This window comes from Pyxicephalus adspersus, chromosome 5 (genome assembly GCF_032062135.1).
Source record: "Pyxicephalus adspersus chromosome 5, UCB_Pads_2.0, whole genome shotgun sequence".
In the NCBI taxonomy this organism is placed as follows: domain Eukaryota; kingdom Metazoa; phylum Chordata; class Amphibia; order Anura; family Pyxicephalidae; genus Pyxicephalus; species Pyxicephalus adspersus.
The window spans coordinates 2,838,568-2,850,754 of record NC_092862.1 but is presented as its reverse complement, the minus strand read 5'-3'; the positions used below and the strand labels follow the sequence as shown (position 1 = coordinate 2,850,754).

The window sequence follows — 12,187 nt, the reverse complement described above, 5'->3', positions numbered from 1 at the left end:
TTTTCCTCCTTTAAAATTGGGTGCGTCCTATATTCCGGAGCGTCTTATACGGCGAAAAATACGGTATATGCGGGCTAGACATGGTGCACTGCCATTATACTATCTCTGCACTGCCACCTATATGCGGGCTAGACATGGTGCACTGTATTTATACTATCTCTGCACTGCCACCTATATGCAGTCTACATGCAGTGCAATATATACTGTGCTATCTCTGCACCACCACCTATAGGTGAGCTGCATGCAGTACAATCTAATTCATACAATCCCTGCACAGCCAGGATTTATTTGTATGATTTTGGTACAGGTATGTAGTATGAATAGAAGTGGACGTAGCAAACAGTGCAGAACTGACATGGGGACCATGTGGGTGCCCTTGTTGGCTGGGAATTGTCCAGGTCCCATTGACTTTCCCCGAAGAAGAATGGCTCCATCTTTTTTCAACCATCTACTTCACAAATCTCCAGCACATATCAGCCCCTGCTGCAGCCTCTCATCTTTTGACTTGCAACAATGTTGCAATTTGTTCACTGGGAAAGAAAAGACTGAGAAAATGCTTTCTCCTGTCTGCAGCAGACTGATGACATCATCACAGCCTTGGCAGGAGCTTGACAATCAAAGTTGCAGCTTTCCCAGTTTTGATGTTGGGATTTTATTTTACTATCTTGGTGTCCTTGAGGACAGAACAGGTTGTCCTTGTCACCCCCCTCCATACTTGTCAAGGTTTATGGGGGGGTAGGTGACAATCTGGTGACATGATAGCGTTTGTAGCCCAGACATCTGTCATCTCAATATTGGTTTTGGTCCCCGAAGCAGAAACATTGGCGTGGTTAGCCATGGGGGATCTGATTGGCATTCAGGCAGCAGATTTCATCCACTTGGCCCCCTTCATCTCGGTGCCAGGGATTGGCAGAGCGCTGATTTCCCTGTCAGGCTGTCTCAGGTAATGCGTTCTCTCTCGCAGTGTTTGCCGCCAGCCCCCGAAATCGCCCTAATAAAATTCTCACCTGCGAGCAGCGACGTACCTGCCGGACCGCAGGATATTCGGGGCACGAGGGCAAAAAAAAGGGCCACTTCCCCGACATCTCCTAAAATGCAAAAACTAGCAATCGCAAAATAACTACCTATTACCAACAGTGAAATCTCATGCCAGGGCTTTGGTATACTGCACCCTGAGCCTGAATACCCATTCTTACCAGGGGAGCCTGATGGGCACCACAGAAACCCAATGTGGGGGGCAAAAGCCATAGGCCTATATGGAATATTTTGGGTCATGATTGTGATGTATAAACACAATATGAATGATTTGAACCTGAACTGTGATCACAAACATTTTCATAAATCTACAGCCACAAATAATATAATATACTTTTTGTGCATCAAATACCTTTACAAACCCAGATTTGACCTTGTAAATATAGCTGTGACATCATCATTGTACTATAAAAAGCCTGTGCAGAGCTGTGGGAGGGGCCACAAAGCCCTGTGGGAGGAGCCACTCCTAGGAAACTACAGGAGGGGGCGGAGACAAGACTAGTCACCCTGCTCAGGAGGGAGAGCAACAGTGACCGGTCTGTATTACCCTGGCTGGCTGCAGAGATCTGAAGGCAAAGCCCTCCAAGATTTCAGTAAGGTTACACTCAAATCTTGTATATAAATATTTGTTTTTGCTGGAGTTCAGCTATCTATTGTTTCATGTAAATGTTTTTATAAAAACAGTAGAATCATAATGAGAGAAAATCAACAGCAAAATAAATGAATAAAATTGACCCCAAACCATTACAGCTTCCGGTGTGATCAGCTACTTACCTGAAAAGTAAAGTCTTTTTTTGGGGGGTAGTGGAGGTCATTTTTTGGGGGGGATTTCCATTTTGGGGGACAAAACAGTGGTTGACCCTCATTTCTGGGTAACTCCCCCCCCACATGTTTAAGCGCCCCAGCATTGCAAAAGTCATTTCATTAGAGCTCAGTACAAAAGTGCTCCTCGTCCCCCTCTAGTGGCAGACCTAGATTTACCCATTGACCTAACACTGCCGCCAGAATCATCTAATGATTTATGTTCACACTGCCATGCTCTTATGATAAAAGCTTCCTGTTATTTGCTGGGAATTTGACGTATTATTAGGTACATAATATCAGGTGGAGAAACTCTGCCATGGATGAATTCCGCTGAACTGATTGCTTGTTTCTTGCAGCTGCTGGCTATCGCTGGAAGGAGGACTTCTCTACGCCTTTGTTGGACCGGCTGCCGCTGTTGTTTTGGTATTTTGTTTGATGATAATTACACTTTTGTTTTTTTTGGTTTTTATTCCTGAACATTTTGTCTTTTCAGTACTGATTCATTGAGAATTGTCATGGTGCCGGCTCTCCGGCGAAGTTCAACCTCATAAACAGCTAGGGGATTAATGATCTCACAGTACGCTAATCCTTCATTCTAAATCACCGCCAATAATGATTGGGGGATTATAAATTCCGCTAGCTGCATTGTAATCCCTATTTCTTGAATAAATGTTTGCCATGCAGATCCAAAACCTGCAGAAATTCAGACACTGTACCTTGTGCTGATTATATAATAAGGGGGCCACTGCATCCGCACAGGTTTAGCTTTCCTTCTCCAACCAGCATTAAAAAAAGCACAGCTGGCATCTGATTGGTGCTTACGGGCAATGTGACCATTGTCCAGGGCATCTGTAACCAATCATAGTGTACATCTATGTGCATATTGCCCAATTAGCCACTGTGATTGGTGGAAATTCCATAATGACTTGAGTAACGTAGAGTAATGTGAAAAAGTAAGTACACCCCTTGGAACATGTTAACCGCTATACATTACATCATACAGTACATACAGGTAAAGGGGAATAATGAAATAAATACAAAGATTTTGCATTTTCAATAGATTTTTCAACCAAAATATTATTGAATTGGTGCAATGGTGTACTGTGAAAAAACACCACTCATTTTTTGACCCCACCGTATGCAAAATTCCTTTAGCTGGAACAAGTCTATAAGTTTGATTTATTAAAGCTCTTCAAGACGGGGGAAATACACTTTCATCTGTGAACCTGGGTGATCCACCAAACCTGGAATGTATCTGGTCCAAGATTCAAAACATTTGCTAGCAAATAGCAAAATACTTGACTGAAGAAATCTTTTCCAGGGTTTATGGATCACTCAGCTTCACTGATAAAAGTGCATCCTCTCCTATGGGTTCATTGCATGAAGTGCCCATTTTACATATACATTACATTTTACAGTACATATAAAATTTGACAAGGACAGTCCATCACTTTTTTTTTTTAATTTTGGTGGATTTGTTAGTGTGTATCAAATATTAATTGCAATAAAAGGTCCATTTCCATTTCAGTTTGAGTAATGGGCCAATTCTCCAAAAGTTCAAAGTTTAAGATGACACAGAATTCATAGCTGACTCAATGAATCCCAGCTGCCCAGACCCTAAAGCACCAAAGCAATCCCAAACCATAACATTTCCACCACCAAGCTTCACTGTTGGTTTGTCCAAAAAAAGCTGACTTTGATTTGAGCCAAATATGCCATCTGTGTACCTTCATCAGTCCACCGTACATGGACAATATGTTCCATAAGGCCAGGTCTCTTCTCCTATGTTCAATGGCAAACCGTAATCTTGCTCTTCTTCTTTTTTTTCTCCAATGCAAACTAAATTTGGGCAATGTCTTTCTGATTGCAGATCCATGCACCTTGCAAAGGTTACTTGCAAAATATTTTTTGGGTTTGTGGAGACTTTTTTTGTTTTAAACAGTCATCTCTTTATCTAAAGTTTTGCTGAGCAGGTCATATCTTAGGCAAATTACTATTTATTTGAAACCAACACCTTTTTTTGGATATAATTGAGTGCAAATATTGCCATTATATCTTTAATTTTTTTCCTCTAATTGTATATTGAGGACTCATTTCCTCAAACATTCCCTTGCAATGTATCAAATACTGCCATTGAAACACATGGACCTGAAACATTACCCAACAGGGAATGTTTGAGGGAAATGTCAGATTCCTTGTTCATTGTTTTATAAATAAACACCCACAAACTTTTATCTGAGAGACTTAGCAGAGATTTTTTTTGACATGCACACATCAATATTTAGTGGTGTACTTACTTTTGGCATGCAATGATTAATTTTGCTGAATTTGGATTATGAGATTGAGTACACTATGTCAGCATTATTCTAGTAAAGTTCTATTGTTTGCCTGCTTAAATACATTGAACACGTCAACAATTCACCTGAGGAGTATTATTGAGAGGATAGTCAAGGCATCATGAGTAATACAGGGGGGATAAAAGGGGTCCTTGTTACATCAGATAAGACATAGAAGAGGTGGCAATGGCAGCAGGAGAATTATTGGAAGGGATAGTAATGGTAGCAGGATGAATATTGGAAGAGATGGAAATGGCAGCAGGATGAATATTTAAAAGTGATGATAATAGCAGCAGGAGGAATATTGGAAGAGGTGGTAATGGCAGCAGGAGGAATATTCAAAAGTGATGATAATAGCAGCAGGAGAAATATTGGAAGAGGTGGTAATGGCAGCAGGAGGAATATTGGATTGGATGGTAATGGCACTAGGAGGAATATTGGAAGAGATGGTAATGGCGGCAGGAGGAATATTGGAAAGGATGGTAATGACAGCAGGAGAAATATTGGAAGAGGTGGTAATGGCACCAGGAGGAATATTGGAAGAGATGGTAATGGCGGCAGGAGGAATATTGGAAGAGGTGGTAATGGCGGCAGGAGGAATATTGGAAGAGGTGGTAATGGGGGCAGGAGGAATATTGGATTGGATGGTAATGGCACCAGGAGGAATATTGGAAGAGATGGTAAGAAGATATATTGGTGAGATAGTGGTGAGATTAGAGGTAACATCAGATGTAAGGTAGGATACATGAAGGATACCATTAAATAATAAAAAAATACAAAATATTAGTGATTTAAGGACTAATGGAGTAGGAACAGTGGTCAGATCAGGATTATCATAGAAGAATAATTGGTACTTTTAGAACAACATAGAAAGCATAGTGGAGACATTATATAATAATATCAAGTAAATTGAATATCTGTGTTAGTTGGAATGAGGGAGGAGGAAATAGTACTAAGATCATAAGTAACATTGGGGAAATATTTGTAGCATCATGAGTATAGGAGGACGAATACAGTACTTGTAATATCAATACTAAGAAATAAGATATATGGATGACATTGGGAGTACAATTTAAAAAGACTAGTAGTGTTATTAGGAGAAATGATAATATTGATTTTGGGAGAAAAAAAGTAACAGTATGATTTCTAGAGTAACATAGAAGACATAACTAGTATTAGAGTACCATATGGTAAAAGGTGGTAATATCAGGAATTATATAAGACAAACAGTGGTTGCATCAAAAATATTCTTGGAGGGATAGTGGTAATTCAGGAGCAATCTGGAGGAGAAATAGTTACATAGTTACTCAGTTAGGTTGAAAAAAGACATAATTCCATGAAGTTCAACCACTAGGGAAATAAACATATCCCAGATATAAACCCTATAGACATAGTTGATGCAGAGGAAGGCAAAAAAATCCCCTGGTACAATTTGCTTCAACAGGGAAAAAAAATTCCTTCCTGATCCTGAGAGGCAATCAGATGTTCCCTTGATCAGCAGTCTTTGGGGATTAAGGCTTTAAAGTAAAAATACCAGTTATATTCTGTGCTTCAAGAAACCATTCAGTTTTTTCTTAAAGCAATCTAGAGAACTTGCTCAAACTACTTCCTGAGGGAGCTGATTCCACATTTTCACAGACCTTAATAAATAATGGTTCAATAATAATAATAATAGTAACTAAAACACTTCTTAGAAAGCAAACCTGTTTTTTAAGTAATTTCTTATGGAGAACTGTGATATCCAAAGAAATACAGAAGGAACCATAGTCACATCACAACTGATCTTAGATGAGGGATGATTACAAAAGTAGTATTACAGTAGACATTTTGGTGACTTAAGAAGTCATCTACAGAAGAGAGTGGCTACATTGTACTGGATGTATTTATTGGCTTCTTGTATTATTAGGATTTTATTTTGTAATTCTATTATTTTATGAGTAATATCTCTGTCCATACAGGTCAACATGGTCATCGGCATTTTAGTGTTCAATAAACTGGTATCCAAAGACGGAATCACTGACAAGAAGCTCAAGGAGCGGGCCGGGTAAGTCAGTTTGTGTCATCTCAGAGAACTTGATGTGATCAATAACCAGCTAGACACTCGTATAGCAAGGACCAAAGTTCATTCACAATGTGAGTTAACCTAAAAAAGCACAAATTAGCATATGCAAAAAGAAGAACTGATTGAACGTAGACTAACATATACAGGAGGTCTCATGGTAAGGCTGGTAGGGCCGATATGAAGGTAGGTGAACAAAGAGTAATTTTATTTCTTCAATAATAGAATATTTTTGGGACTTGACTCTGTGTTCCAAACATTCCTTTGGAGAGAAGGGGGTCATGATGGAGGAGAGACTTTCTTTTCCATGCCTATTGACACGTCAGGGTCCCTTTGTATCCGCCCAGACCCCAGTGTAAAGGATATGTCATATGGCAGTGTGGCTATAGATGTTGACAGTGATAATTCGGTAGAGCAAGTGAATGTAACATATGACAGGGAATTGTAGATTGTAGATTCCTGAGAGGTAACCTACTCCAACCAGATGCCCCCATGGCAGCATGGACTAGTAGACATTGAAAGTGGAGTCCAAATGACCCCTTTTTAAACAGAAGACCATTGCAAATCATTTTTTCCCTGAATTTATCAAATATCTTTTTTCATGTGTATCTGGTTTTTAATCACATTCAGTATCACTGACACATAATTTTGATTGAACCCTCTGCTGTTTTCCCACCTTCCACGATAATCCCTTTGAAAAGTGTTGGAACACAGTTTGGAATTAATTAAACATATTCTAATTTTCAAGATTCCATGTTGTCATTTGTACATTTATGTTGTTAATGTACATTGTACATTTTAAAACTCCAAGACATGAAAATACCATAGTCTTTCACTGACCATAGAGTAGGTCAAATTTAGTCAACTTGTTGAGTTGTATCACACTGAAGGATGATGTCTAATGAGCAACCCAATCCTTCATTTCAAACTTTCCAATTTCTTGGAACCTGTTGATGGAATTATATGTTACTCCAACTTAGAGAAGAACAAACAGCTGTAGGCACTTATAGAAGCTTTTCATTTGAATAGGTGACTTCAACGTGCCGAGTTCATGGCCATTTTCAGCTAGTAAACATGTATTTTTGACTAATAAGCCCGGAAACATCAAGCCATTGCTCTCAGGGTTATATATATCGGAAAAGCCAGGTTGACGTAGGAAGCTTGCGTTCCTATTTATCCATCAGCCGCGTAGCTCTATCTACGTCACGGCTTATTAACAAATTACACAATTGATTTTCCCATTAGGATCGTTGAATTCCTTCTCTGAGCTTTTTATATTTGAAAAAAAAACAGTGTTTCTTGGGTTGTTTATATGGATTCTTTGAAAACATTGCGTCTTTCAAAGTCTCAAAACAAAACGATATGCGACAAGACTTTCTTAGAACCGTGAAGATGGTAAAGTAGAAGTTTATCAAATAAAAGAACTTGTCAAACTTAAAAAATGCACCCTTTGGAGCTGTGTTACCCTTTAAAGCAATTATTGAAATGAATTGTTAAACTTCTGCAATCACTGATCGCTGATCATTCATCAATAAATCAAGAAAAAAAAATGCAAATCCAAACTGTTTTCCAACCAAATATGCTCAAAAAATGTAATAATTCCTATACAAATGCAGTTAAATGTGACTTTTGAAATACATATTTATGTTTGATGAAATGTAGAATAGAAAGAAGTCATTATTATACCATGTGAAAAGGGACCAGGATCCAATAACCAGGACATTGTGTCTTACCCTGTTTGTTGACTGTTCTACCATATTGAACCATTGGCTGGTCATTTTTATCTGTGAATAAGTCTATCCAGACAGAAATAAGAATTCTGGGTAAATGCTTACAAAACACGTTGATTAATTCTCCTACTGACTGTAGTCACATATTTTAATCCTTGATTCTTTTTGTTACATATATTACCAATATATATGATTTAGACCTGGTCAGCTTGAATACAAGCCGGTTTGCTCAGTTATAGATCTCATTTTGCACATTTTTTAATTATAAGATGGAAGAAAGCCAACTAAATAAATTTTAGATTTTGCTAGTTTTTTGTCCTGTTTTGTTGCCTATACTGATCACCGATTGGACAATCCTTGGTCATTATTGTTAAATCACACAAAACAGCAGTTACCCCATGGGCTTGTGACTTCTGGTGTTCTGGTGTCTGGAGTTTCTGGTAGGATGCACCACAGAAAACAAATATTTCCTTCTTAGGAAGACACCATGTATTTTCCCTTTACCAAAATCTTAGTGTGTTTGCCAGCCTGTAGAAAAAGTGTCCTTGTTTAACCTCTTCACTCCTGAGAGCCTTCTTCAGACTCTATGAGAATGCCCACGTATAGGTTCGTTGATGATGTTCTCAGTATACAGACGCTCCTAAGTTTCTTATCCAGCATAAAAGTGCTTTTGTGGTCCTAAACTTCTGTGTGCTCGGAGAGGGCGGAAATCTCTTCCAACCCATGCACGCTTTGTATTCAGCTGCAGTTCACATCGCTGAACTTCTCCATTTTGTTTATTAAGAAAGCGTTTTTAATTAAAAGTTAAGCTCCACTAAGGGTTTGAAAAGGAGCATTGTTTGTTTGAAATTCCAAGAAGTGCAGTCATTACTTGGCTCTCTTTGACGCGTTCTGTTAGAACAGGCTAATTACTCAGGGGTGAAGGGGTAAACGGAGCATGGGGCACCAGTTTTGTTTTTGTGTTTTCGAGGCACTGGAAAGACGTAAGAATCACTTTGTTTATGATATATTTTAATATAGAAGAGACTGAATATTAAACATTGTTTGCCATTCATCTGTTTACAAGACCATTGAAGTCTGAAAGGAACAAATACACCGAACAGTCTGTCACTGTCCACCAACTGGGTAAAACGGCATTGTGTTATGTATATAACTGAACGAGACCTTGACCTTGAATGGTCATCAATAGATGAGAAGACTTTTTAGAATTTGGAGTAATGCTGAGAGCTTTCAAAGCTATTGACATTTTTGGACCATAGATTGGTTTATCAGGTACCTATTGGCTGCATCTGTTGACCGTTGGTCCATTAATTGTCTTCTCCATCAAAAAAAAACATTGATGGGAATAAGGTGAAATACCTATAACGGTCTCTTCCATATTAATTTCTTATAGACTTGGGAACAGTGAGCAAAACCTTTATTTTAATTTTCTGAAAATCTTGAAAGATCTTGGGCTTAAAGTGGAACTAAACATATTAGGAGCCCATATTAATCAAAGCTGTGCTATTAGGGGATGTGTTGCATTGACATGGTGTGCAGATGAGATACCCTTCCATCTTTTCTGAAATGATTCACTAAAGTGTTCCTTGAAAGTATAAGGACATAATTTTGAAACCCAAAAGTAACTTTTTTTGTGGAAAGAGTTTGGGGTATTTCCTATGTTGATTTTTAGAGTGGTTAGCAAACTAGACACAGAAAGCCATTTTTCAAAATTAACTTTTGCTTGCTGGAGGTTGCCATCATCATGCCTTGCCAAAGTAGACTGAAGCACAGTGGGTCTCCAAGCTCTCAATGAATTGAGAAGATAGACTATCATGGGAGAACCTGGGTGATTGAGAAAGTTGTAATATTATTTTTTTTTCAGTTGGTAAATGATTTGGCTCCTGGACCATATCCATTCCTGGTTTGCTTCACTAAGGTTCATAAATAATAAGTTATCTTCTCCAGTTTTGGAGAGGTTTAATAATTTTGGTCCATTGAGCCAAGGAACTAAAAAGAAACATAGTGTCTGGTATTTTAGGATGTGGATCATGGCAACTACCAGTGAGCAAAAATATTTTCCAAACAAGAAGTTCCTTTGGTTTAGTTCTTCTTTAAGACTGATTTCTGGGGGATTCTTATCTTTCCGTTTGTTAAAAAATGAACTATATTTTGATTTTGTTTCAGTATTTTCAATATTTTAATTGCAGTCAGATGACAATGCCTCTTTACGGCATGACCCTCAAATGTTCCAAGTGCGGAGTTCTGTCCTCGGCAGAAGTGTCGGCCACAGCCACCAGTAATGCCATGTTAGTTTTTTTTTTCTAATTTCTGACTTATTTGCTTTTTTTTCATTTCTTTTATTAGTATGTTCATTTGTTTGAATTTTCTTTCGTTTTCCAACTCATTACCCTAATTTTGTTTTTCGTTATTCTAATGTTCGTATGTATTTTTATTTTTTTTCGCTTAGCAGCTATACAATGTCAAATGCTTCTGTCCATTAACATCTATCTTTGGGTTCAGATAATGTTCCAAAAGATCTTCCATTGTATTTTGGCCTTTGCATTTCATACATAAATTTTCAAAATTCGGCTTCTGTTTGTGAAATTAAGAAATGTGTGTATCTATCACCTTATCACCTACAGATGTTTCGTTCTAAAGTAACTGGCACAAAATTCCTTGAATCTTACCCTCATGGTCAATGGCAGCTCTTGGGACTTCCTAGGTTGAAAATGTCATAGGGCCTTCATGCTGTCTTCAAGGCTCATTAGATGTTTTTTAGTTTCATAGGGGCTTTTCTTTTCCCTACAAAAATTTTTTCCATCTTCTTCTCCATTAAATCATCTTCATGGTGTACAGTGTTGGCAGTGAATGTGCATATATTGCCTTCCCATGTGTGTGAATGTCAAGGGATGTACACAAAACACCACCAAACAATATCTCCTCGTAGGACAGTTAAAGTTATTGTCAGTTCTTTCCAGCATAGTTAAATGCATACCATCTTAAAGTTCATTTAAAAAAGCTTTAGGTAATTTAATATATCTATATTTAGCTCAAAGTGTCTTTAGAATCTTAGTATAATTTATCATGAAAAATAATTTATATTAGTTTTAAAATTCCCAAATTTTGAGAATTTTTTTTAAACTTAACATTGATATCACTACAATAAAACACATGAGATAGTTTTTTTAAGCAAATCGTATTTTAATGTTTAAAAGGATTTCTCAGAATAATTTTAAATTATTTCCTATACTCCCTGTATTATTTCAATATTAAGGAAATATATCAAAACATTTTTAGGTTTTAACCTTTAACCTGGAAAATTGGGGTAGTTTCTCTAAGCTGGTTTATATTTCGTTTCTGTTCTATTTGGACCCAAATTTTCATCCAAAAAACAAAACGAGAAATGGAAATTGGATTGGATAGTTATGTTAACGTAGCCTAAAAGTGAATTGTTTGATTCTTAATACAATGGTAAATAGATTAAGGAATAAAAGTTATAGGTTACATTTTTATTTAATTTTATTGTATTTTATATTATTTTACAAACGTCAGAAAATGTATACTACATTTTGTGTCTCAGTGATTTTTTTTTTTTTTTAGTAGTCTTTATTTAGCACAAAATAGTTGAGTTGCTTTCTGCCCTGTGGATGTCTTTGTTGGGGTAGTATTCTGTCAGCGTCTTATATTATCAGCACTTATGATTATGCTTTTTATGAAGTGGTGTTGTTTTTTACAGCGCTCTTCAGTTGGATAGTACAAACAAACAGAACCCTGTAGCTGAAGTGCATACTAAGCCTAATCGATGCAGAAGGTATGCGTTCTCTGAGTGCAAGGGCTTGTGACGTGAATGAGCAAATGTGCATCTATGTGTAAGGGCAGCTCTATTGATTTATGGAGTGGAGAGTACATTGTAAATTTATTGTAGGATACATGATATCAACATAAATAAATATATATACATATATCCACACACACACACAAAACCACTTACTCTCTAATGTGGATTCGGTAGTTTATAAAGATACTTAGCTGTATACATTATCATTAGCCTTTCCTTTTCCAATTCCATAAACAACGTTGGTAGACTTTGAGTCAATGATCCTGATTTATTAAACATCCAAGACTGGAGTACATAAACCATCACGGGAGAATCTGTTTGACCCAACAAACCCGGAATGGATTGAAAACATTTGCCAACTAATAGCAAATGATTTGAAAAAGAAATCCATTCCAAATTTGTT

General features: G+C 37.4%; 1 protein-coding gene across 5 annotated transcripts in view; it reads left to right on the top strand.

The window, feature by feature from the left end:
• The window catches only part of ADGRB1 (adhesion G protein-coupled receptor B1), a 340,003-nt gene that overhangs the window by 302,210 nt on the left and 25,606 nt on the right, over nucleotides 1-12,187 (top strand). For 3 of the 5 annotated variants that reach the window (XM_072410568.1, XM_072410566.1, XM_072410567.1), the window contains exons 20-23: nucleotides 2,196-2,262; nucleotides 6,134-6,219; nucleotides 10,154-10,252; nucleotides 11,683-11,757. In XM_072410568.1, coding sequence (XP_072266669.1) covers nucleotides 2,196-2,262; nucleotides 6,134-6,219; nucleotides 10,154-10,252; nucleotides 11,683-11,757 — 327 coding nt within the window. The remainder of the gene's footprint in view (nucleotides 1-2,195; nucleotides 2,263-6,133; nucleotides 6,220-10,153; nucleotides 10,253-11,682; nucleotides 11,758-12,187) is intronic. The other 2 variants (XM_072410569.1, XM_072410570.1) reach the window with 2 other exon arrangements.